This window comes from Suillus plorans, assembly GCF_016647745.1.
Source record: "Suillus plorans strain S12 chromosome Unknown HD556scaffold_134, whole genome shotgun sequence".
Classification (NCBI taxonomy): domain Eukaryota; kingdom Fungi; phylum Basidiomycota; class Agaricomycetes; order Boletales; family Suillaceae; genus Suillus; species Suillus plorans.
This window is the reverse complement of record NW_024537518.1, coordinates 50322-75261: the sequence shown is the minus strand read 5'-3', so window position 1 is coordinate 75261 and position 24940 is coordinate 50322. Positions and strand designations below refer to the sequence as shown.

General features: G+C 47.9%; 6 protein-coding genes across 6 annotated transcripts; 5 read left to right on the top strand and 1 right to left on the bottom strand.

Annotated features, from left to right (window-relative positions):
• Positions 1-282: 282 nt before the first annotated feature.
• HD556DRAFT_206716 (RNA polymerase Rpb4-domain-containing protein) lies at positions 283-1351 on the bottom strand. The gene is made up of 3 exons (XM_041309899.1): positions 803-1351; positions 455-746; positions 283-400 (listed from the first exon to the last, which is right to left on the bottom strand). The coding sequence occupies exons 1-2, from the start codon at positions 1157-1159 to the stop codon at positions 480-482; spliced, it is 624 nt and encodes a 207-aa protein (XP_041152145.1). The 5' UTR covers positions 1160-1351; the 3' UTR covers positions 283-400; positions 455-479.
• Positions 1352-2472: 1121 nt separating this feature from the next.
• HD556DRAFT_1426877 (glycoside hydrolase family 16 protein) lies at positions 2473-4946 on the top strand. Its single transcript, XM_041304642.1, has 12 exons — positions 2473-2674; positions 2730-3005; positions 3055-3082; positions 3139-3232; positions 3281-3382; positions 3441-3466; positions 3531-3624; positions 3687-3868; positions 3930-3945; positions 3999-4152; positions 4220-4225; positions 4280-4946. Exons 2-12 carry the CDS (start codon positions 2864-2866, stop codon positions 4576-4578), a joined length of 1143 nt encoding a protein of 380 aa, XP_041152144.1. The 5' UTR covers positions 2473-2674; positions 2730-2863; the 3' UTR covers positions 4579-4946.
• Positions 4947-6300: 1354 nt separating this feature from the next.
• Positions 6301-8117, top strand: HD556DRAFT_206883 (NAD(P)-binding protein). The gene is made up of 4 exons (XM_041309900.1): positions 6301-6608; positions 6665-6768; positions 6821-7550; positions 7606-8117. The coding sequence occupies exons 1-4, from the start codon at positions 6518-6520 to the stop codon at positions 7794-7796; spliced, it is 1116 nt and encodes a 371-aa protein (XP_041152143.1). The 5' UTR covers positions 6301-6517; the 3' UTR covers positions 7797-8117.
• Positions 8118-11031: 2914 nt separating this feature from the next.
• HD556DRAFT_206410 (uncharacterized protein) lies at positions 11032-13768 on the top strand. The gene is made up of 3 exons (XM_041309898.1): positions 11032-11559; positions 11613-11765; positions 11820-13768. The coding sequence occupies exons 1-3, from the start codon at positions 11253-11255 to the stop codon at positions 13307-13309; spliced, it is 1950 nt and encodes a 649-aa protein (XP_041152142.1). The 5' UTR covers positions 11032-11252; the 3' UTR covers positions 13310-13768.
• A 1429-nt stretch (positions 13769-15197) lies between these two features.
• Positions 15198-17043, top strand: HD556DRAFT_1426833 (uncharacterized protein). The gene is made up of 8 exons (XM_041304641.1): positions 15198-15327; positions 15429-15638; positions 15755-15926; positions 16026-16123; positions 16177-16207; positions 16277-16347; positions 16427-16537; positions 16597-17043. Exons 2-8 carry the CDS (start codon positions 15469-15471, stop codon positions 16880-16882), a joined length of 939 nt encoding a protein of 312 aa, XP_041152141.1. The 5' UTR covers positions 15198-15327; positions 15429-15468; the 3' UTR covers positions 16883-17043.
• A 382-nt stretch (positions 17044-17425) lies between these two features.
• HD556DRAFT_206148 (NADH-dependent glutamate dehydrogenase) lies at positions 17426-21756 on the top strand. The gene is made up of 19 exons (XM_041309897.1): positions 17426-17602; positions 17679-17905; positions 17973-18253; positions 18309-18674; positions 18722-18969; positions 19018-19205; positions 19254-19321; positions 19369-19500; positions 19549-19752; positions 19804-19920; positions 19970-20012; positions 20063-20162; positions 20212-20439; positions 20495-20512; positions 20567-20764; positions 20816-20903; positions 20953-21119; positions 21168-21595; positions 21643-21756. Exons 2-19 carry the CDS (start codon positions 17762-17764, stop codon positions 21709-21711), a joined length of 3087 nt encoding a protein of 1028 aa, XP_041152140.1. The 5' UTR covers positions 17426-17602; positions 17679-17761; the 3' UTR covers positions 21712-21756.
• Positions 21757-24940: the final 3184 nt, after the last annotated feature.

The following is a 24940-nucleotide window of genomic DNA, read 5'->3' as shown; positions in this document are numbered from 1 at the left end:
TTTTTTGGCTGCTGCTAAGAAGTATCATACATACAAGTGTTTTTTTTTGCGGATCTTGATGGATTGCAGGTGCGAATAGTAGATACCCATAGTTGTGTTTCCCGTAGTCAGACCTTGAAGAAGGAAGATAGTCATTCATTCATATTCAATAAGGTAGTTGCTTTTGTGGAATAATCATGTTTTAAACTTGGCCAGGCGAAGGTAGCCAGAGCAACGCCGAAACAGTGCGCATTCATTATAACTATGGGTGAAGTACATGTCGTAGGAATACTACCCCATGTCAAAGATCTGTGAGAGATGTACTTTGCCTCACGATGATATTTTTTCCTTAGCCTTCGTGACAGCTAGATCTGAGGTATATTCAAGAGCTGTCGGAGACGTTGAGTAGGAGCGTCCATCACTTACATGATGACGGCCTGAGGATGACCTATGGCTTCGTGCACTTGGCACGTACATGCATCCCTTGAACCACAACATCCTCAATCATCATCAACGTCAAGGTCGCCTTCGACGCCTGCTCCCTCTCCCGTATCATCAAACTCCATTGCGTTTGCATCATATCCCCAAGTCTCTTGATCCGCTTCTTCGTAGACCTCCACTGCAGCTTCATCGCGCGTCTGTTTGACTTCAGGTACAACCACAGTCCCATTCGGATGTTCAGGAGCCCTTTCGCTCAACGACTTAGATACTGCAGCAAGAAGGTCTTCCATCTGGTTCCCCAACCGATCTTCGAGTTCTTCGACGATCTGAATTGCGGCGTTCAGTCCATTTTGGCGTGATGAATACGCAGACTCGCACATACAACATATAGCTCTACCGGCTCAGTCGGAGCCAAGTTGACTATCTGAAGCTTTTCTGCTTTCGACAATCCAAACGACTGAAGACCGCCCACGAGCTGCGTGATGCTCGCGTCTGATTGATGGAGGCTCGGCTGGTAGTCCGCAGATAGATATTGAATAGCTTCCAGCTCGACTGTGCGAAGGTTCTCGCTTATCTCTTCAGTATGAGTGTCATGCGAGTTCTTTCCCGCAGCCTCTTCTTCTTTTTTGACACGGATGGCAGTTTTTGTGCGGGCGATGTGCTCCGCATCTAGTTCGCGAAGGAGGTTTAGGACTTCAAAGTTTGATAAGAGTGCTGACCGAGCATTTACAACCTCCATAGACACGTTAGTAGGTTGCAAACCAGGAACAGAAAAAATGTAATAAAATTTCGCGAACGTATTACAGGCCCGATTAGCCGGACGTCCCCGACTGATCTACAAAGTAGATACATTGCAATCGGTGTATGTTGCTAAACCTTGCATGTCCTAGATCAGAGCCAGTCCCCGACCCGCCGATGGATATAAAGGCATATATTCTGTACAAAACTCAACATCACTCGAATTGACCCGTTAATTTCAAAGCCTCTCAATTCCTCAAATAACAAATGATCATGCGATAAGGCAAATTCAACACGACGAGATGCAGAATGGGATCGACAGCTGATTTTATGCGAATACCCACACTCTGCCGAACAAAAGTACGAACGGCCTCCTTCGAAATCGTCAAAGGCAGACGCTGCAAACAATCCGCGTAATATTCTGAGTAGTGGAACCAGGCATGATCCATTGCGTTGTAACACAGCCGCACATAAGCAACACAGGGCATGTGAGGAAGTCGGAGAGGGAGATAGCAGCTAAAGATAGTGCTAGCACCAGCGCCCGCTCGCCAGCACCCATGCAAAGACAGGAATGATCGAACGTGACAGTAACACGCCATTCGATTGAACTGCAACGTACACAAGAGGCGGGATGCGAGCACAACACGAACTGGAGCGGGTAGCAGAAAGAGGTCGCGGTTGCGTCGACATGTGGATGCAATTGGAGACCGTAAGTCACATAGATCCTAATAAATTGGATGTTGTTCGACAGTATGGTCAACATTATGAGGAGGGCATTGAGCCTCATTGAGCACGCGGGACACAGCAGATACGCGCTTATGCAGAAATAGAGCCATGTCGAACTGCGAATGGCAAGAGTCAGCAAAGATTGAATCCAAGACGCACAAGTGTAATGCGAGTGACCGCAGGCCAATCTAGAAACTAGGCACTATGAATGGCAGAAAAGCAAAAGAGGGAGGACGACGCAAAGAACAAACATTCGGGCAAAAATAGCCCGTGTCGGCAGTTTTCCCTAAAAAGGACATGCCAGGTTATCCAACGTTCCAACGTTCGCTTTGACGGCACATTTGGTTTTAACAGAAACAGCGGGACATTTATGTCTCCCTACTACTCCCACTAATCGTGGGAGTAGTTGTTCTCGCCCCTTGTGGTTCATGTGTTCGTATCCGTCTCTGTTCTCTGAAGTCCGAGAGGATATAAGTAACACAGAGGGAAATCCCTGGGGCAGCCAAAGTGACATTGCACAAAGAGAGTGCGACCAATTGCGGTTGATCCGGTAGAGTCGGGGTTACGATTATGTAATTCGTCTGTATAAGAACAACGTTGCCCAACGTTGCTCAGCCGCATCATCAAATCCGCAGTTTGGCCAACTGTTTCAGATTCTCGAGGCCCAGAAATTGAAGTGTATTCAACCACTAATGGGCCCATCATGACCAGGCTGCCGAACAGCCGACCGTTTGTCCTGCTTCTCAGATCCGAAAGATGATTGCCGTAGCAGGCACCGCGTAAGCTAATTGTAAGCTGTAGTATTTTTGAACCCCACAATTCAGTAAACTTAAAGAACCGCACAGTGGTTCTCTCTGGAGCCTGTGGCGCTGGTATGACGGAGGTCGCGGCGCAGTTGCGGACCCGACATATATATTGAGTAGGGCTATTATGAACTAGTGGTACTCCTGCACGTCACAAAATTTACCTTCTTTCCCTCATGGTATCTACCCATTCCATAATGGCAACGGCGCTGGCCTGCTTGGCGTTCTCCATTGCGCCGGTGACTGCAACAACGTACTCTATGGTTAAAGAGTACTATGGTTCTACTTTCTTTGACGAGTGGACTTTCTATAATAATTGTTCGTGCTTCAGTTCGAATCTGCCATATCTCGAGCTCACTTTTTGCAGATGATAATTTGACAAACGGAGATGTTGTGTGAGTACACTTTGAAGTGTCCTTTCTGCATTTGCGATCTAACATTTTCATCGCAGTTATGTTTCGGCTCAGAACGCAACTGCAGATCAGTTGGCATATGTAGATACTTCAACGAACCATGCCATCATCAAAGTAGACAACACTTCCACTGTGCGTTGTTCTGCAAGATACATCATCTCCACTAACAGCTCTCGTCAGGTGGTTTGGGACAACAAACGCAACTCCGTCAGGATTTCAAGTGACGACACCTTCGGAGTGGGAAGTTTGTGGGTAGCCGATATATATCATGCGCCTTATGGTGTGCGTGAACTCATTTTGTGCCATGATGCTGGCGTGCTAAAGCTAGTCTCTGATTTAGTGTTCCGTGTGGCCCGCGTGGTGGAGGTGGGTTACTCGAGAGAGAGCATCGCACTCTTTAGATACCATGAAAGCTGACGAATCATAATAGTCAAGCAGCTGTCTGGCCACAGGGTGGCGAGATCGATACCTTTGAGGGCATCAATACCAATACCCAAAACCAAATGTCCTTGCACACTGAAACTGTTCGTGAACTGGTGCTGATCTAAATCGCTTATGCTCCAACACTCGCTTGTCATTTCTACAGGGGTGCACGGCGATTTCCCAAAATCAAACTTCAACTCTGGTTGCCAGCACAAATTGTTCGTATGCCGCGAACGAGGATCAAGGTTGTATTGTTACAGACCCATCGACTGGGTCCTACGGTGCTGGTTTTGCGAGCAGTGGAGGAGGAGCTTTTGTGACCGAGATGGCTTCTACTGGTATAAAGTACATTGATTGCCTTTTGATCTTTGTTAGACCGCATCACTTAACTTTTTGTGTCATTTAGCATTTGGTTCTTCGCAGTGAGTTACGGTACTAATGATAGGCATTGCCAAGTACTGAACCAAATTTCCAGAGGTCCGCAATACCTAGCTCGCTGTCGAGTAACGAAAGCTCGATTGATACCTCGGCCTTTGGTACTCCTGTTGCCAATTGGCCTTCTACGGGTTGCAACATTACGGAATTCTTCCAGCCCCAGAACTTGATTTTCGATATCACCCTCTGTGGAGGTACGTCAATCATGTATCAGTTCGATGATTGAACTGACATCGGCTCGTGTTAATTCTTAATCGATAGACTGGGGTAAGCAGATTTTGCGAGCAACAGGCACTGCAGGATGCTAAGACATTTTCACAGCCGATGGTTCTACATGGAATAGCACATGCTCAGGGATTTGCTACAATAACTGGGTCATGGGCAATGGTACCGACTACGATAATGCCTACTTCGAAGTTGGCTATGTGAAGGTTTTCAGCACGGAAGGCACCAACACCGTCGTATCTCCCACCACCACTGGTTCTGGTTCGTCCTCGACGACTTCAGGCTCATCAACACAAAGTAGCTCGTCTGCGGGCCTCCCGTATGGTGGCTATTGGATGAGTGTGACATTGCTCGTTGTCGTTGGACTTTTCAGCGCTCTCTTTACACTTACTTGAAGGGACTAATGATTTATCTCCGACGTTGCTCAGTGATATGAATGTACTTTTTGTATGTATAGGCTCTATTCACTTCACAACCGGAGAACCATCATGGCCGGGAAGAGGCATACCCAGGACTTATGATTACATAGTATTTGACTTTGTTGAACAATAGTAGATCCGGACTTTGGAAAAACTTACGGCTGCCGTGACTATGTAATAGCTATCAACCCCAGACGAGTAGCTCCGACTGGCGTTCCTAAGATTGCGTGGGCCATAGGCACTGCAGTGTTTTATTTATGTAGACTCATATGGAGAACTCTACCTTGTCATCAGTTGCAGTGTAATCGACTCCAAAAAAATCTATTCACACCAGGTCAGGAGGTGCCTGGAACATAAGAGCGTGTGACGCATACGGCATACAACAGCATTATAGCGGTGGAATGTGAAGGTGGGGTCTGACCAGGATATGCCCGGAGCACAAGAGAACGTGGCAAAGAACGTGCGACACATACAACATACAACAGCATTATAGCGGTGGAATGTGGAATTGGGGTCTGACTATGATATGTCCGGAACACGAGGGAATGTGGCCAAGAGCGTGCGGCATTGAGGGCTGCATACAGCATGCAACAGCATTATAACGATAGAGTGTGGCGATGGTAGGTGTACAAAAAACAGCACCAGTCAACGAGTGCAGGTACCATTGCAACTGTTCAGTGAAATGGCACGAGCACCAGAATAGTGAGAGCATGTGTATGCCATGTGCAAAGAGTCCGAGTTACCGAGCAGAAGAATTATGCAGTCTGGGAATTACCAGACTTATGGAATGAAATTCCGCAGCGAATACGTTGGCCTACAGTCAGATCATGACGAGAATGAACTAGAAGGATACCACAATGGCACGGACGCGCTTGACGAATCGTACCTTCTCTTCAACAGTGACGATGTTCCGTTATGTGGCAAACTCACATTGGCAATCAATTGTGCCATGCGCCTGGCAATCGATCCAAGAAATGTTACACGTGTAGCATGATAAGCAAAACCCAAAATATAAGGGGCACAAAATCTATGGGTCATGATGGAGGATAGTCGAGCTGAAGCAGCCAGGTCCGATACGGAAGACGGTCCATGAGAGGGAATGCCAGTAACGGTATTGAGACACAAATGTGGGCGGAGACAGCTTGCCACAACGTGAGAGGTATCGCATGTATTGGTAAGGACGACGTCCTTATAGACATCAGGTTGCGATCACTGCCAGGACCCAGTCATATGGAAAGGAGCGGAGTGCCAGAAAACCGGTCGACGTACCAGACTGGCCTGCGCAGCATTTAAAAGAAGAGCTTTAGGTTGGTGAGACTGCGTCAGACTGGCACAGCGTTGCGATAGATAACGGTATCACCACGAATCATATTGATTTGATCCGATGAGTTCTTGCGCTTGATCTGATAAAGAGAAGGGGATGTGGAAGAGATCGTTCGATTGGAAGGGCAACTCAGAGCCCTTGGACTGGCATGGAAGTCTTGCGCATTTTGCACGGCTGGAGTGAAATTAATGTAATGTAATTTTGTACCCACCACGAAACATAATTGCCATGTTTGACGATCCGCTGCGCTCCTAGCTGTGCATGAACTTAAGATATCATAGATATAGGTGATCCGTAAAATCTGTTGTATGGGAGTTACAGGTAAGGGCATCGGGACTCCCTGGCAAAAGTTTCAAATATTTAGCACTAAAGTTACTATTAGCATTTATTTGCACAGATCATCATCAGCTTCTTACGCTTGTGTGCTATCACCTCGGCCCTAGAGTTATAGTAATCCGCCACGGCGCCGTTTTTGCAAGTTGATGTTGGCCATAAAGCAGTTTCAAATTGGGACCCCAAACTCCACTATAACTATTTAATAAATATCGGCACACAATGCAGTAACATCTCAAATTCCTGCCCGATACCATCATGGCCAGTATAGGTGCATCCATTCATACAAACCCTGCTGTCTTGTTTGGCGTAGAGGGACAAGTCGCTGTGGTCACAGGGGGTGGCACCGGTACAATCTTTTCCTGTCCCTGTAGCAAATCTGGCTCATCAGATAATGTCTTCTAGGTATCGGACTCATGATGGCTACTGCATTAGAGAACAACGGTGCCACCGTGTATATCATTGGTCGGAGGCTTGAAGTCCTAGAAAAGGCTGCCAAGGAGAACAACGTATGAAATATTGCATGCACTGTAGCGATCGTTTCTGACACCGAAGTCCCAGAAATTCGGAAATCTCATCCCGCTACAGGGTGACATCACGTGTCGTCAGTCTCTCACACAGCTCGTCGAGACCGTTAGAACACGCCATGGCTATATTGACCTCCTTGTCAATAATGCCGGCATCTCCCGCAATCTTTTGCCCCCGAAATTACCATCCCCTCTGGATGACCCTGCAGATGCATCCCCATCCATCAAGGCGTTCCAAAGTGTCCTATGGGATACTGGATCGCCAGATGGTTTTGCCGAGACGTTCGATACGAACGTCACTGCCGTTTATTTCACTACTGTTGCATTCCTCGAATTGCTTCATCTTGGCAATCTAAGAAAGGGTAATTTACCACCTGTCATATCGCTGCGTCCAACGGGTTTCAACAAGGAACCCTGTGATGACGATGTTTCGAACGATCGAGGCATCACATCCACCAGCCCCTCAGTAGCCCATCATTCCTCGCCTCCAACACCCCCCTCACCTTTTACGTCTCTTCCTGCAGCATCGTCTGCCACTAATTCCACTCAGGCCACTTATCTTCCGGAGAAATGCATTCCACAGCCGACATCTCAAGTTATCACCATATCCTCATCTGGCTCCTTTCGTATTGATGCGCGAGTCTTATCTATCTCTTACACGATGTCAAAGAATTCTTGCACGCACCTTGGAAGGCTTCTGGCTAATCTTTTGGCTGATTGGGGTATCCGTTCCAATGTACTATGCCCAGGCGTCTTCCCAAGCGGTGAGCGGCTACTTCTCTAGACATCAATTGGCTTATTGATATACCCCTGAGACAGAAATGACATCAACTCAACACCTCACACTTGCCCTTTTGGCTCAAGCTGTCCCTCTTGGGCGCGCAGGCACCCTGTCTGATATTTCCGGTCCTATTCTTTTCCTGGCTGGCCCTGCAGGAGCGTACGTTAACGGCGCAGTGTGGCTGGTTGATGGGGGACGAGTTGGCTCTGTCGCCAGCTCCTATTACTGATTCGACTGGGTGCCTCGGCCCACATATGGCTTACATGTTTGTTTGTATCCCGCACTTTTTCATGAGCGGTTCAACGATTATCATGTCGTCCAGCTACCGAACCAAACACCCTCATCCGCGGCTTTCATGATTTCATGATTTTTTTTCATCTGCGCTGACCCGGAAGGGGGTTGTTGATATTATTATCTTATCATCAATTCCATGCTGTTTTTGTTTGATTCATGATCACGCCGTCGAATGCTCTGAAACGGTGACACGTGTAGTCAACGTTGCTGATCGACTATGCAATTTTCGTTCCGCGCCCCAATGAATTTTGCACGGTGGTGATAGGTAGGTCACGTTAATTCCTGTCCCATCCACACAACTTTATCTGAAAGATTCAGAATCGGCAAACCATCATGTACCCAATCCAGACTCTAAATTTAGACCGACCATCACGTACCCTCTATTGATTTCACCATTCACACCCACCAACTATAACCTCGGCAGTGGATCATGGATCCGATGGGTGCGTGGATTCTCAGATTGATGCCGGGCTCCGTAATGATATGTATAATTTGGTTAGCCTATCCCGGTCAAGATACTATTGAGGTCGATAAGCGTCGACAACGTCTCCGTCGACTATTTCATGTGAAGTCACATGAGAAACCAAATAACGTTAGTAGGCTCCGATATGTACAGATGAGTCCACTTGTTGAACTTATGTGCGCCAATACCCTTTCTGAACTCAGTAGGCCGTACAAAGAACGATGTGACATCGTGCGGACCCATCAACATGTAGGCACAGTATTACGTTCGAAAAAGCTCCACCATCAGACTCACAAGAATGGGTTGTATCTGTCCATCCAACGTGCGCGTTTACATCCGTGGTCGCATTTTATCAATTCAACCTTTCTGGAATACACTACACGCAGCCAATACGTATGTCAAGTTACACAGTCTTCAAGCTTAAAATTCTCAGAACTTACCATGGGGTTGGTTTGTCGGGCCTGCTGGTACGCATAAAGTACTATAAGCTGCTCGCTTCACTCTGCGCGATTCCATGATGCACCTTTTTCTTCGCCATCCCAATCTTCAGGATCAAGGGACACTCCGATGTGTCATGCATAAAAAAAGCTCGTTCTCTCAGTCAGCAGCTGGCTCTGGTTTTGATAGTCAGTAAGCTATACCGCTGCGGCACCTCCCCTACCCCGGACTTGCTTGGGCTCGCGTCCTATACCATCAGTCCGTTCCCGTTTCCGTGTATCGGCATTGATGTTGAATGCCGGTATACAGCTGCCAATGTGGAGGAATTTCAGATGCAGACACTAAAGGACACCAATCGCTGCATTGTGAAACGCTATTGGTCACTGTGTATCACAATAGGATTGGTCTACTTGTGGAGCCGAAATTGCTACGTAGTACTATGCACAGGTTTGCACGATCTCCATAAGGCCTCCCCACATATATTCGGGGGTCCTTCTCCACATCCACTTGCGGTGGTTTTCATGGGACGGCCCTATGACACTCCCTCAGGTCAGCCCAAGACTTAAGTAGCTACGATGCCAACGTTAGTCCAATTGCGCTCTATCGTCGGACCGTGTGGTAACTTAGTACCCAGCAGTTATGAAATTGAACTTACGTAGACCCACTGATATCATGATGATGCGTCACTTATCCTCAATGAAATTCCTGTGTTCCTAGTAAATTAAGCGGCGATACAGAAAACATACCTAGTGTCGATGGTTATGTAGTGATCAAGTTCGTCACCATATGACATTTCAATTCAGAAGGTTCGGTATTGAGAACGAGCCAGCATTAATGCTGGCGAAAGTTCTGATGTCGTATGACATCTTGATATTCGCCAAGCAACTCGTGTTTATATAGGAAATTATACGATGAAACATTATTTGGCCAGTGAATAACTGAAGTACATCACTGTAATTGGTCCCCCAGAACCTAGAAATCCTTGTAAGGTGTTTACTTACCTTAAGAACTAAGGTGGGGTGTGGGGGATCATGCGCACAGCAGTCCCTTACCAAGTTTTAACGTGTAATGTTTGCGCCATATACGGGGTGGTTGACACGTAGTCCATTAATTTGTACTCGTCCACCTGGCAAACTGGTCTCCGAGCCTATTATGTGGTTGCATTACAAACAAGATAGGATTACATCTAGGTACGTACTCCCAGATCGGAGCAACGCCGAACCCATATGGGTGATATTCTCCATTTGCAAGACTCAGACCGTGTCTTGCTAATGAAATTACTGAATGGTTGAACGGTTACCGGAGCCGCAGATCAGATTAGCACGAATCCTATGCGGAGTACTTCAACGCAAAATCATACCTGATATCTGTAGTAGGCCACTCAAATCGATCGATTTATGTGTAGTACTCGCTATGGGCGCCAATGACCGCAACTGGGTAGCTGCGTGATGCAAGCGCATTTCTTCTGTTTTTAAGTCACGAGAAAACGATAAAAAAATCCCAGGCTGACCGACCGTGTCGTCAAAAAGAATCTGGCAGAATGTCAGGTCACGGTAGACTCGACGCAAGGGCAAACAGGAGGATGTACTTATTTTCCAGTTCAACTGCAGGATGGCTGAGAAAATAGGCATACTCCAGCGATGGATTTTTTGCAGAGCGTGAAAGCGCGAGACTTAGTACTGGTATGCAAGCACTTGAGATGCCCTCGGGCAAACTATTGAGCCACACGACATCATGTGTCGCTTGCTGATTGCTGTATCAAGTATTATCAGACAGTAATACTAAGGATCGATGTATACTAACCACTAGTACTTTCGGTAGACACATTACCCCGTACTTCAAGTAAGTCGGCGGGTGTGATCGGCAAGATTGAGAGTTCGCCGTGATGCAGAAAACTGACGATCCGGAATGGAGCTAAGTTCGGCATCGGGACTTTTTCCAAAAAGGGAAGACAACAAAACGTTTGGAGTGACACAGCAGAAAGCGGTTCAACGTTGTTTAACGTCGTTCTTGTTCGTCGCCCGCAGGTATCTTGAATTTCTCTCATTCTTGTCCTTCGCAATCGTCTAGCAGGCTTTGACTTTCGCTAGACCGGCAGGCTCCGCTGGTCTCGTCTAGACCAAAGCAGCACAACGCAACGGTCGCACCTATCATCAGTTCTGCTCAGCAGACTTTGCAATCGTGCTTTTGATTCTAGCATATAGTCCCACGACTAGACGTCAGGGCTCCTTCTAAAGAGAATTAGCTCTCATCAAAGGGCCATCTCAACCTCATATCTACTCCCCTCCTTCCAAAATCTCATCTTCACATCGTGTCCTCGAGGATTAGGAACACATATCTACCCCCTTCCTCTATCTTGCAAAAACGTGTCTAGCGACATAAATTCTTCATCCATTTTACCGCTAGCGGATTTACGAGCGTCGCATTTCAAATTTCACCCTCTGATTTCAATTCACGTAGCGTCGTTCATTCCAGTCGCCTATAGCGCCCATGTCTACTCTTCGTCCTCCTTCCAGCCCTTCACCTTCCCCCCTCAATACTGATCATGGTCGCTCCGCTCGCGCCTCCATGGGTCCTCGTCAAACTTTAGCGCCAGCTTCCCCTCGTCCTGGTGGAGGAAGTGGTGCTCGTCCCACAAGCGAACTACTCGGTAGTGCGACTATGTTTCAAACCCCAGAATCAGAGGCAATCGACCAATGGTTTGAGAATCTCCAAAACTACGAAGAGACTCTTGAGGAGATGGCTGCTGCATCCCTGGATGTCAATTTCAAAGAAGAATTGAGTGCAATCGAGCAATGTAGGCGACTTGTCCCATTTTAGTTCGTCATTAACCACTGTACTTTTTTAAAGGGTTCAAGGTCCTCTCTGAAGCAGAACGCACTGCTGCTCTTTACAGTCTTCTTCAACAATCTACCCAAGTCCAAATACGATTTTTCATTACCGTTTTGCAGCAGATGGCGAGATCAGATCCGATGACCGCTCTCTTGAGCCCTGCTATTGGCGGTGAGTATTCTTGGTCAATGTTTATCGCCTTATGAATTTAATTTTGAGATGCAGGTTCGATGCAGAGTCAGATGGAAGCCAAGTTGGCCCAGATGACGTTAAAGAGCCCCGCACTTAAGTCGCCTATGCCCGCCTCTCCTCGCGTATTCAGCGGCAGTCAGAACAGGCAATCCCTTGCACTCGATACCACTTCTTCCGGGTTTCTTTCCCCAGACTCAGCTGCAATGGGATCCGGCAGTGATGCAGCTGCCACTCTCGCCCACCAACGCGCTAAGCTAAAGGCAAGCAATGCAGCCCACAGAATTTCTGCACCCATTCTTGCGTCTGGCGGCAGTGACCCGCGTACCTCATGGGGATCTGCACTCAGTCAAGTCGCAGAACAGAATATAAACTCTCCTGCACAGGAAATCGTTGTTCCGTCCGTTAGCAACAGCTCAAGGCCCAAAAGCACCGAATTTAGTGGCTCTCTTGGAACGCCTCGCGCTGGAATTGAGGCGTTGTCCCCCATGGTTGGCGATAGCTGGGCCAGCAACGTCAATACACCCTTAATTCCTATGTTCTCTAAGGACACACATTCCCACATCGATGCGGCGGCTGCCAAGCTTAGTGACTGGAATGCTGGTACACGTGTTCCCCTCATGGCTGATCCGAAGTCCTTCCGTCGGCCGTCGAGAAGTAACGGAAGTGCAAACGCCCCTGCTCCCGAGACCAACGTACAAGCAAACAACAATATGTATGATAATGAGGGCAATCTCGTTTCTCAGCAGCCATCCGGTCAGCGTCGGAACGTTAGTCAGGGTTCCAACGCCAACAACGCACAGCTTAACCTCGGCCAGCAGCCAAGCAACTGGAACAATAGTAGGAGTCCTGCGTTGCCTCAGTCGAACAGGTTCGGTGGGGAAGACGTGAACGGTCCCTTGAACGGGCTGGGCATGAATGGTTTCAACATGGGTGGACTCGGTAGCCCCGGGCTCGGGATGGGTATGCCAAGCGCCGGGTTATTGGCGGGCATGAACCCCATGCAGATGAACATGTTGAACCTACAAGCTCAGATGAGCGCTATGGGGATGGGTTCAATGACGCCCGAGGCGCAGCTTCTTGCGGCGCAAATGGCTGCTGGATTCCCGCAGAACTGGCTAGGCATTCAACAAGCTGCTGCTATGCAGCAGAACAACAGTAGCAATAACAGTAACAGCAGGAGCCGTGGAGGAGGACGATCACCTGGACTTCCGAAGACCGGTTCTTCTGGTGGAAATAGCGCGGGTAGTGCAGCGAAGAAGGATGAAGAAGAGGTTGACCCCGCGTTGCTTCACGATATCCCGGCTTGGCTCAGGAGCCTGAGGCTACACAAGTATACGCCTAACTTTGAGAAGATGAAGTGGCAAGACATGGTCGTGCTCGACGAAGCGGGCCTGGAGGCCAAAGGTGTTGCCGCTCTTGGCGCAAGGAGGAAGATGTTGAAGACATTCGAGGCTGTCCGGAAGAAGATGGGCATCGAGGCTCCTGCTGGCTATTCCAATAACTCGGGTGATGAAGAGTCTTAAAATGGATATCTTGGGAGTATGTATCTGCCGGGGCAGATCGAAGCATGCTACCCCGGTTGACTAAATCTTCACTGATGTTGATTATGATTCCATAGTTTTGTATATGTTGACTCAATTTCGGTTCACCAATAGCCACCGCTCACATATGGACGAAAAATGGCTAGTCGTTATGCTTTCTCGTTACTGTAGTTCTGTACTCGCGTACAATCAATGGTCCGCTTGTTCATGCGATAGATACCCTGTTTTTGGTAGTCTAACTTTGTATCTACGGCCTCTAGCATTATTGTCTCACTTGACTAAAGTTATTCCTGCTAGCTAGCCCTAGTCACTGAGCCATGCGTTTTCAAGGGCTCCTTATCTCGAGTTTACTAAGCCAACGTCATATTATGTGCTTTTTGCGTCATGTTTACTCCAACACCACACGATAAGCTGGTACCGTGCCAATGTTAACGTTATGCTAACCTGCAGCTAAGTACAATCCAGGGACGGCCTTAGCTTGAGTCTTGGTTTCTGAAAGCCTGCCTTAGGACTGCCCTAATACTTGCGCGCTCGATCGAGGTGAAGGTGCAGAACCGATTTTCTACTGGTGTGTCTGACAGAGTGCGTTCTGAACGGTTCAGCCGTTCAGCCAGAAACTGAACTTTAAACATTTCAGAGCAACGTTCCTGGATTAGGTGCTTGTACGACTTCCCAGTGGGCCTTCACAGGCACAACTGTCCTTCTGGAAGTTCCAAAAGTCTGGTCAGCTGGGAAGAACTACCACCAGGGTCGAGCATCGAGATCAACTCAGATGACCTACCAATGGTTGACTGTTCACAATTTACTCTCCGCATTTCAACTTACATAATTCAAGCTGCCTGCAAGACCATCTTCCTACCGCACTGGCCCCAAAGACTGAGTAGTTTAATAGCTTGGATGAAACAGAAGCTACGACCATTCGACGTCAGCGAGGACTCCGAGGAGAGTTGCTGGCAGCCAGCAGATCAAGGAAACGCACAACAAGCTGCAATAATAAATATTAATGCCGATGAACCACCGAGGCCAAAGCGATCCCAAGTTCGAACAATTGGAGACCACGTTGCAGCTTGGCGTATGTCCTTCGTACGCTAATCCGAGGGACTTGGCTTTACATGCGTGCACCGTCTCCGGTGGCCTCAATTTTATTTATTTTATTTTGGGTTATCTTAGTTGCACTTTGTTTCGGAGTCCAAAGGAGTCTAGACCACACTATTGTTGGAATTCTAGCTGAGTTTTAAAAATATAACTATGTACAAACAAACCGCTGGATTTATAGTTAGCATGTCCCCAAGCGATGAGCAAACACTTTGAGCATGAATTGAGCCTCATCGCAGGGCAAGTTCAGGCCATTGTTGTTGATGGTGTGCACAAGGGACCGGAGACGATTTGGGTCAGCCTTTGTGATTGTCTCACATATAATGACAGTTCAATATTCAATTCCTTGTGGCAACACCATCTGGTCTTGTTCTGCAGTAGTGCGCAACTCTAGAAGTTCAACTCATTGGGTATCGGGTGGCTAGGCCTCGAGAAAGCAGGATGTCCCTGCATGAATTGTCCTTCACTAGCAGCATTTTTATTAACACGATAATTGGGACATCATTTGGACATCATGGCACATGCCATTTGTTGGGCAAGGGTGATGAATTAAGTACACAAATATTATATTGCAACAGAATGTAATACAGTTGGTGAACCAATCTGGTGATGGGTATATGGGGCTCCAGGCAATGCATGCATCGTGTACCAGCCCAGAGTCTCCTCTGCCTGGGATTTATTTATTTTATTTTATTTTATTTTAATTTCTCATGAACGACCACAAGTATGGTTCAAGTGTCCGGCTATTTTGGATTGCGGTCAGTTAAACTTCTCATGGTATATAAACATCTTAAATATAAACTTGTCCTAAACATTGTATGAGTCCTAGTTATTTCTTTTGACTGCTCGACAAGACAGCGCTCGCGAGTCCAGCGAGTCTACCAGAGCCATTGAATTGCATTTTTGTGGGTTATATTTATTCCGGCACTATGCACGACAACTACTGACAATGCATGTCATATGCTCGACTGTCTTTCTCTCATAACAACAACCAATCATTCCCCAGTTATTTCTCAGGAATCGCACCGGCCACCAGACCTACAGACATGCCTCTTGATCGTGGTCCTTCACCTTTTACCCTCTCCTGCCATAGACGTTTCGAAGCCATGTCTCCCCTGGATAATGAAGTTCACCCAGTCTTCCATGCTGGTAGAGTAGCAGTTATCACTGGCGCTGCGAGCGGTATTGGTAAAGCTGCTGCTATCGAATTGGCAAAGTGCGTGGGTGTCGTCGCTCTTGACCCCGCGAGCGAGATACTCACGAATGTGATATGTCTGCGCTGACGGTGTTGACTGTTGCATTCGGTGCTTTGGTAATTTGTACTCCACCTAGGCTCGGTCTGAAAATTGCAATGGCGGACGTCATGGAAGATGTGTTGGCCTTTGCTGCCAAAGAGGTCATTTCCATCGTTGGAGAAGCTAATGTACTTGTCATTCCGACCGATGTGTCGAACATCGACGACGTTGTGCGTTTGCGCGACAAGGTATATGAGGCATGGGGCGAGGTGAGCGAATCATACCATTATAAACAGAACCTGTACTTCCCACTTCATCTCATTCCATCTTACATCGGGTGAACATCCTGATCTGATCAATATTGGCAGGTCGCAGTTCTCCTCAACAATGCTGCAATAGGTCCCGACAGCAAATCATGGAAGATGCTGGACAACTGGAAGAAGACCTTTGACGTCAACCTTTTCGGGTTCGTCATTTATTTGATAAGAGCGTGGGCATAATTTAACTTACAGCGTTTAGTGTGGTCAATGTGCAGCAGACTTTTGTGCCAGTTGGTGTTCCCCCTCTGCGTTTATCTATATCATGACGCTGATGGTAATGTTATTCTTATTTTTGCCAGTCCATGCTGCACCAGGAGAACCAAGCTGTAGTCATCAACACGGGATCCAAGCAAGGGATTACTAATCCACCGTAAGTTCGAGCAACGCACCGTCGTTGGATAGATTGCTTACCTATCACGATGTCCTATTCGCGATACTGTGTGGTACAGTGGCAACCCAGCATACAATGCCGCAAAGGCCGCTGTGAAGAGCCTGACGGAAGGACTCGCATACGAGCTTCGCGAAAGTCCAGCGTGCAACGTCACAGCGCATCTTTTCATGTGAGCTTTCTCGGATTCTTTTGGATCTATCCACATGAGGCTCACTTTGGCTTTCACAGCCCTGGATGGACCTTCACAGGTTTGACCGCCCGTAACGGTGGCGAGAAGCCTGCGGGTGCCTGGACAGCCGAAGAAACAGTTCTTTTCATGCTCGACCATGTTCGTGCTGGCGAGTTTTACATCCTCTGCCCTGACAACGAGTCTCACCACCAACTCGATCAACTACGCATCATGTGGGCTGCGGCGGATGTTGTTGAGGGCAGGCCTGCACTGAGTCGTTGGCACAAGGACTGGAAGTCCCTTTTCGAAGAGTACGTGCGTGACGGGCTGGCTAACATGGAGTGAGGAGAGGCACAATGATGAATTATACCGATCATGTTCGGGATGAATGCGGAAGAAAAAGACGTGTTCAGAGTGTTGTTGTTCTTATCGCTATTGTTTGCAACATGTATAAACGTTGTTCCTATATGTAAGTAAATGGTATCAACATTCCGTTGGAGTTTACTTGTTTGGTGGCAGATCTTATCCACATGACTTGTGAGTTCTAATTGGAACCACATCTGCGCTTCGATTGCAGAACTTATCAACCACAGTCATGTCCTGCGTGTCTCCCGTGTCTGCACCTTTGTTGATGCTGTAGAACTGTTTATGCGTGTTCGCCGTTTAAGACTGATGGGGAGATCCCCACCTCTGCCGCGCGCTCAACACTTCCGATGCGAACTGGCCCATCGGGGATACTGGCGTAAGTTTGCCAGCCGAGTCAGCTTCATTGTTTGAACTTGGAACGTAGATCGCATCTGTCTGAAAGTAGCGCTTTGCCACGCGTTGCACCGCGGGTAAAGTGGCACTCAGTTTTCAAGCAACGGCGCTCCCCGAGTATATAAATTTATTCACCGCATTTGAATGGTGATGCAATTGCATCCGCAATGCCACCTCAAGCTATGACGAATTGGTGAACCTTAACTCGTACGAATTCGCGAGAGTACTGTCGTGGCAGACATGGTTTCGGCGATGCGAATGACATCGAATGGCTGTAGAGCCAAAACGCCCAAAATTCTACACACGGTCCGTATAAATACGCTGTTCACCCTCATCGTCCATTGATTTATCTTTTTGACAACTGGCCACGACCTTCCTATAGATCATAGACCTTTAATCACCACTAAACGACGTGCTCGACGCCGTCCTGCTCGTCCTAGTTCAGGCATTCACCGTGACTCCAACATGACTCTCCTCAATGGACATGACTCCGGTGCATCCACCGAGAAACCCTTTCATCGCGTCAGGAACCTGCCTGGCTATACTACACCTATATTCAACGGCAAAGATGAACAACGCGCCAAGGTGAAAGTCGATGTCACTGCTAAGGTGCTGTAATCTCTATCTTTTGAGGTCAATCCTCACTGCGCATTGCATCATCTTAACATGATGATAGGGTTTCATTCCTCGTGAGCTGGTCGAGAACGAGGTTGACTGGTTCTACTCTCAACTCGGCATCGATGATACCTACTTTCAAAATGAATCGCCCTCTGTGATATCTGATCACATCATCGCGCTCTTTGGTGCCAAGATTCTTGCATTCACGAAGCACGATTTCAGCAAGCTCGTCATCGACCTCGAGAAGATCGACGAGAATGGAAATGGAGCAACTTTCATTCACACCAGTTTGCCGGGCCTGACTTCTACGGAGGGCCCTGGTGCTAATTGCGAAACAAGGTGTGTTGACACCTAATAGCTCCCAATGACTCGGTGAATACTGTTTGTGATACAGAATTGATTCTCTCTATCTCGACAAATCAACCCCGTCAGAATGTTATCGCCTTGAAACTTACCGATCAGTCGGATCCATATCAGCAACAGCAGCTAAGCAGTTGCGCTGTTACTTCATTACCAAGTGCAACTTCCCTTCCCCACCCCCACCCCCAACTCGGGCGGATGGGCGTACCGATATCCGCACTGTCTCCGACACTGCTTTCCTTGAGAGAGCAAGCCAGCATACTCTTCGGGTGTACCAGAAGATCATGTGGCAAGCCGAGAGTCGCTATGGTCCTGTAATGGAAGTATATGAAGTTGAAGGCACTCGTGAGAGGCGTCTTGTCATTGGATACAAGATGGGCAGCACTTCCCGGTTCTTCAGGTGTGTTAACTCATATGTAACAGCACGGTGGTTACATCCATTTGCAGCGCTCTTTCGCACCTCTATCACTTTTACCAGCTGTACTCGGCCCGAAAGTATGTAGAGCAGTTCTCCAATGGGATTACGATAATCTCTCTGTACCTGAATCCGATGCCTAACTCAATCGGCGCGCCGATCGAGCACTCCATATTCCAGGTGATGAAAGAAGCATCTCTTCTGTACTGCCTCCCCGATAATCCCTTTTTTCGTGATTCTGTCAACTCTGGACATGCTGTGCAAGAAGCGACCTATGCCTGTATGTCCAAAATTTGTTTAGACAGGAATTTAGTTCATTCTTCATTAGATTGTGGTTGGGTTTTTGCTCAACACTTCTGCAACCGCCTGGGTCCCGCATACCACCACCTCAGGAATATCTTGGACGAGTCAAACCCCTCGCACGCTGAAGTTCTCAATGATATCAAGAGACGCTTCAGAGAGGAAACTTTCACGCGCGACAGCATCGCTCAAGTTATCCACGCACATTCGGAAATTGTACGTTGTCAATTTTTGCTCGATTTTCTTATGAATAACCTCTAACAGATCCGCCTCCTGTACGTCAACTTTGCCATGGTGCACTATCCAACTGCGGACCAGGCGTCACAGCTACGGTGAGTATGGTAATTTGCGTTGGGCAGCTTTGACAAGCAACACCCAGTCCTACTCTCTCCTACCAGCGTCTTCACACGACGCAGCCCCTGTCCGACTCTGAATTGCATGATAAAATCAGACGTGCAGTCCCGAACAAGCAAGATCTACAAGTTCTCGAGAGCTTTCTTATTTTCAACAAGTGAATGCAAAAAGAGGTTGATTGATTGGGAGCTAACCTTGCTTAAAGGCACGTCCTGAAGACGAATTTCTATCAACCAACCAAGGTCGCACTATCATTCCGTCTCGCCCCCAATTTTTTACCCCAGGGTGAATATCCAACACCGCTTTTTGGGATGTTTCTCGTCATCGGAAACGAATTCCGTGGCTTTCATATTCGCTTCAGAGATGTTGCCCGTGGCGGTATTCGTATAGTCATGTCGAGAAATGAGGAGTAGGTTCGTCTCTTTTGAAGGAGATTCTGCGACTGAGCAGCGGGCGATAGCGACTACATGATCAACAAGAGGATGCTGTTCGATGAGAACTACGGATTAGCTGCCACCCAATCTTTGAAGAACAAGGACATTCCGGAAGGAGGGGCCAAGGGCACTATTTTGCCTTCGTACGTGATTTTCTGTGCTCTTTTGGGTGTTATTTCACTCGTCACGCAGTCTTGGAGCACCGCCTAGACGCTGCTTCGAGAAATATATTGATGTAAGCGTACATTGTAAGATGAGCTGATAAATTATTGATTATCATTCCAGGCTATCATCGATCTCCTTATCCCTAGTCATAGTTCAGCAATTCAGGAACGTCATGTTGACTTGTATGGCGAAGAAGAGTTGTTGTTTTTCGGGCCTGATGGTGAGATCCGTTTGCAATGACTCATTGAGATCACTGACATCTCGTGTAGAGGGTACAGCAGACATGATGGATTGGGCAGCATTGCACGCTCGCGATCGTGGTGCAGAGACATGGTGGAAGACGTTCACCACTGGCAAGAGTGCTGAGCTCCTGGGTGGTGTTCCCCATGATACTTATGCAATGACGTCGTTGTCTATTCGTCAATATGTTCTCGGCATTTATAAGCAGCTTGCACTGAGGGAGACGGACATCACAAAAGTGCAGACTGGTGGTCCTGGTACGTTTCGTTTTCGCTCTTTGTGGCTTTTCGTCCTTGACGCAAGATTTTGCAGACGGAGATCTTGGTTCAAGTAAGTCGTGATATGCGGTTGACTCATGGAGTGTGTTAATTAACCACCCTGCAGATGAGATACTCTTGAGTTCTGACAAAACCATTGCTATTATTGATGGCAGTGGCGTTCTTGCTGACCCTGCGGGTATCGACCGCAAGGAGCTCATCCGCCTCGCAAAACTACGGCTACCCGTGTCTCACTTCGATAAGACCAAACTGAGCAAGAACGGGTACCTGGTCAAGATCGAGGAACAAGATGTCAAGCTACCATGTCCGTTGGCTTTCTTAAAGTTCGATTTTATCTTACATAATCTGTGCTTAGCCGGAGAAGTCGTTCTCGACGGTAACGATTTCAGGAACGGTGCTCACTTCCGTTTCAAGGCAGATCTTTTTGTGCCTTGCGGTGGACGGTCTGTTTGCGTCACCACCTGCATCAAACACTAGCTGACGATCGTTTAGTCCCGAAGCTGTAAACATTTCTAATGTTGCTGCTTTGACGGATACAGAAGGCAAACCCCACTTCAAGTACATCGTCGAGGGTGCAAATTTGTTTTTCACTCAGCAGGCGCGGTCGCACTTGGAGAAACGAAGGGTCATCATGTTTAAGGACTCCAGTGCGAACAAGGGTGAATTACCTTACTGTTTGTTTGATGATGATGTTGACCCTACTTCAGGCGGTGTGACCAGCTCCTCGCTCGAAGTGCTGGCAGGTCTCGCCCTCACAACACAGGAATACATCGACCTCATGATCTTCAAGGACGGCAAGCCGTCAGACTTTTACCGAAACTACGTTAAAGACATTCAAGCCAAGATTGTTGAGAATGCAGCCGCAGAGTTCCACTGCATTTGGCAAGAGCACGCCCGCCTCCAAGGTGCCAAGCCTCGGACGCAGATTTCGGACGAGCTCTCCATCATGCTTAACGAATTGCACACTAAGCTCGAGCATTCTGACCTCTTCAAGGATATTCCGAGCCGCAAAGGTGTAATGAGACGCGCTATACCTACCACCCTGGTGGAGCAGGTCAGTCTCGATGTCCTACTGGAGAGGCTTCCCGAGCCATACCAGCGCGCTCTGTTTTCGAGCTGGGTTTCTTCGCATTTTGTGAGTTTTATGTCATGTTACATGAGCACCATCCTCACCTGTCACAGATCTATAGATACGGCATTAACAGTTCCACTATAGATTTTTTTCATTTCGCTCGGGATCTCTCACGATAATGATTGGTTTTGGGGGCGAGCCGGTGTTAATATTGGTACAGCGACTTACGTGGTAGTATCTTCATAGTAGAGAATGAATGGAGCAAGCTCTCAAGCACCACTGCTGGAAGGAAAGACTCGTAAGTAGCTAAAATTTAGAAGCCATGCACCGGGGAATATCAAGTATTTTTGCTTTGCACACACGACCATATCGTCAGTGTGATTGGATGTGTACAGTTTGAATTCTCGTGATCGCAAGAATCAGATTTCAACGTTCGACTTTACTTACGAAGTCAATTCTTGGAGACTGAGTGAAGAAAAACACCTTCGGCCTGGCACTTCGGAAGTGAGATCATGCATGACAGATGGGGAGTACATCTAATTCACCGTGGGCCGTGAACCTGTGAACAGAATCAACTAATGGACGGAAGGGCAGTGCCACGGCACTGGTCGAACACGGATTTCATTGATCGCAGATTCTCCGTTATGGCCGGACATGTAGACTTGGATGAAGAGGCGAATGAATATGCATAGACATGATAGAATGGTGCATATTGAGAAGACATACGAGCTTGACGATTTTTTGTTTGCAACATGACCGATCGTCCCTGTAGAGATGACTCAATGGCTGGATTATGTGGCGTCAGCTTCGTGATATCTATATCAACCTTTGCGACTCCCTCATTCTTCGTGATGTTTCTTCGTCTAACATTTTGTGTGATCAAGGCAGGAGGTCGACGCCTTTCAGCTGTCACTCGAAAAAGCCCCAAATCTGAATAGTATTTGGATAGTGGATTATACTGCCTAATGAGACAACATCGGAGGTGATCTTATTACCATTATTTGTCCCTTCAAGCAAGTGCAAAGAGAGCGCCGCTGAAAAGTTCAACGACGTCTTCTGAGGACGAATATCTCCTTGACTACTTTGCTGCTAAGGTGGTGATCCGGCGACAAAGCTACGGTGCCAGATTCATGCGTGGTGACTTTGTGTCCAGGTTTGTGAGGAAAGATGAAAGGTGAATTGTGCCTTAATCAGATGGGCATCGAGCGCCGGGCAGCTTCAGTGAGCAGTTGGGTAAGGCAGTTTAAGATGTTTTTAACGAGGATGTCGGGGTCAACGTGCATTGGGCCAAGGTTGGAGCAGAGCACATGAAAGGTGAGCGCTTGAGCGGGGGACTCCGGGCCACCTGCTGTAGACTGATTGTGACTGAGCATGTGACTCGTGATCAGACACGAGGCTCGGGCGCACAGCCTGTGTGGAAGTGAACACGAGGATGACACATATTTACACCGTACCACTCAAACTTAAAGTGCACTCTTCCACCTTTGTGCCTTTGTGCCAATATGTCGCGAGCAGCTGAGGAACATATAGTTGTAAGTGATGATGTTGGACATTGTTGGATGAAAGCTAAGACGGAGGTGCGCCAAGATGTCTTCAACCAGAATTACAAGGAAGGAGGCATCAGCGATCACACCTTGCCAGAAATTTCAGGGACACACCGAGGGGGTCTATGGCGCCATACATCTGCCAGGGGGAGAACGGATAATGACTTGTTCATCGGACGGCTCGCTGCGGGTATGGAATTTGAAGAGTGGCAAACAGATAGGAGACGACTGGCGGGACGGAGAAACTACAGCGCGGACCATAGCGTTATCTCCGGACGGGAAGAAAGTGGTCAGCGGGAGTGATGATGGTGGAGTGAGGTTGTGGGATATCGACACGGGCAAAGTGATTGGGAGATGGATGGGGGATACAAATGCAGTGTATTCTGTCTGTTGGAGTCGAGATGGTCAGCGAGTCTTGAGTGGATCTCACGATGGGACTGCAAGGCAATGGGATGTAGAAAACGGAGAAACGATCCTCACACCAATCAAGGCAGGGTACTGTTTGTTCGCAGTGGTCTACTCCCCAGACATGACCTTGTTTGCAACTGGTGGAGCCGAACGCCCTTGGGATTACACTAGTATTGGAGATAACAAATCCACGATCAGAATCTGGAATGCCAAGACAGGCGAACTTGTCGCTACTCTTGAAGGACACACAGATTGGGTGCGGTGCCTGGTTTGGACCCTGGATGGAAAAACGCTTATACGATTGCTCGATTAGGACATGGAATACTTCAACTCGGAAGCAGATCGCACTGTTGGAAGGGCACACTTCCTTTGTCTTTTCCATTACCATATCTCCCAATGGCCGCATTCTCGCAAGCGCATCATTGGACAAGACAGCGCTATTATGGAACCTCGATAACAACCAGCCCATCAGTTCGCCCCTCCAGCATCCATCTCACATAAATTCTGTGTCGTTTTCGGTAGATGGGAAACTGCTAGCCACTGGCTGTGAGAACAAAAATGTGTACACTTGGGACATTTTTGCGATTGTAAAAAAAGCTGGTCTCGACGAACTTCTCTTGGACCAGCGCGACAAGTCGGTCCTTGCTGTACGTGACACCTTATAATCAAATCCCACTATTTATTTGGACATATGTAGGCTGCTACACGACGTCCAATCCGTCAGCCAATCATCGTCCCCCAGCGCCGGATACCACAAGGGTTTTTCGATGACCTACCAGATCGAGCTCACGTACGTCGTCAATCCAGTGCTGTTTTTCCTGACCTCAATGTTCTTAGGTTTCAGCACGACATCGCCTCCACCCTCGATCGTGGGCATCGCATGTGAGTACCCTTAGTGTCCGCTTTTCATCTTTATTCCGCCCCACGCACTCCGATACCCATGAGACGTCATCCCGACCTCGCCCTTTCCACTGGGTTCGAAATCGACTTTCTGGAAGACAATGCGGTGAAGATATCGAGCTCCGCGCGCGTCCCTCAGCGGTCGTCGATGTTCCGTATGCCAAGGGCAAGCGTGTATGTCATCTTTGTCTTTCTCGAATATTCAAACCCCATCTCATACAACACAGAGGAACGCATGTGCAAGAGAAAAGCGGATGAAAATAATTCCATTGAAACCTGGGAACCCTGCCGCAACCACCTCACGCCCTCCCGACAACAACGCTGCACAACACTCTAATGGTGCGACTCAAGCCCAATCTTCGCAAGCACAGGCTACTGCCTCCACTTCCACCGCACCTCCCGTTGCCAACACAACTTTGCACCCCAATCTTGATGCAACGATAAAAAACGCTGGACGCTGGACTCGCATCTGGCTATTTTTTTGTTGCGCATCTCCCGAGTATACCCATAGTCATCAATAGCATACCCCATCCTTTGTCTTGCGCTCTATGAAGAT

Excerpts from the sequence above, each read along its gene's own strand:
- HD556DRAFT_1426833 (XM_041304641.1), top strand. The coding sequence starts at position 15,469 with ATGCCTCTTGATCGTGGTCCTTCACCTTTTACCCTCTCCTGCCATAGA. Across the intron at positions 15,639-15,754 it reads GCTGCTATCGAATTGGCAAA|GCTCGGTCTGAAAATTGCAA; the intron begins GTGCGTGGGTGT and ends TACTCCACCTAG. Across the intron at positions 16,208-16,276 it reads TGCAGCAGACTTTTGTGCCA|TCCATGCTGCACCAGGAGAA; the intron begins GTTGGTGTTCCC and ends TATTTTTGCCAG.
- HD556DRAFT_206716 (XM_041309899.1), bottom strand. The coding sequence starts at position 1,159 with ATGGAGGTTGTAAATGCTCGGTCAGCACTCTTATCAAACTTTGAAGTC. Across the intron at positions 747-802 it reads AGCCGGTAGAGCTATATGTT|ATCGTCGAAGAACTCGAAGA; the intron begins GTATGTGCGAGT and ends GCCGCAATTCAG.
- HD556DRAFT_1426877 (XM_041304642.1), top strand. The coding sequence starts at position 2,864 with ATGGTATCTACCCATTCCATAATGGCAACGGCGCTGGCCTGCTTGGCG. Across the intron at positions 3,383-3,440 it reads TATATCATGCGCCTTATGGT|TGTTCCGTGTGGCCCGCGTG; the intron begins GTGCGTGAACTC and ends TCTCTGATTTAG. Across the intron at positions 3,625-3,686 it reads TGTCCTTGCACACTGAAACT|GGGTGCACGGCGATTTCCCA; the intron begins GTTCGTGAACTG and ends TCATTTCTACAG.
- HD556DRAFT_206410 (XM_041309898.1), top strand. The coding sequence starts at position 11,253 with ATGTCTACTCTTCGTCCTCCTTCCAGCCCTTCACCTTCCCCCCTCAAT. Across the intron at positions 11,560-11,612 it reads ATTGAGTGCAATCGAGCAAT|GGTTCAAGGTCCTCTCTGAA; the intron begins GTAGGCGACTTG and ends ACTTTTTTAAAG. Across the intron at positions 11,766-11,819 it reads CTTGAGCCCTGCTATTGGCG|GTTCGATGCAGAGTCAGATG; the intron begins GTGAGTATTCTT and ends TTTGAGATGCAG.
- HD556DRAFT_206883 (XM_041309900.1), top strand. The coding sequence starts at position 6,518 with ATGGCCAGTATAGGTGCATCCATTCATACAAACCCTGCTGTCTTGTTT. Across the intron at positions 6,769-6,820 it reads AGGCTGCCAAGGAGAACAAC|AAATTCGGAAATCTCATCCC; the intron begins GTATGAAATATT and ends CCGAAGTCCCAG. Across the intron at positions 7,551-7,605 it reads CCCAGGCGTCTTCCCAAGCG|AAATGACATCAACTCAACAC; the intron begins GTGAGCGGCTAC and ends CCCCTGAGACAG.
- HD556DRAFT_206148 (XM_041309897.1), top strand. The coding sequence starts at position 17,762 with ATGACTCTCCTCAATGGACATGACTCCGGTGCATCCACCGAGAAACCC. Across the intron at positions 18,675-18,721 it reads AGCACTTCCCGGTTCTTCAG|CGCTCTTTCGCACCTCTATC; the intron begins GTGTGTTAACTC and ends ATCCATTTGCAG. Across the intron at positions 21,596-21,642 it reads GCTGGGTTTCTTCGCATTTT|ATCTATAGATACGGCATTAA; the intron begins GTGAGTTTTATG and ends CACCTGTCACAG.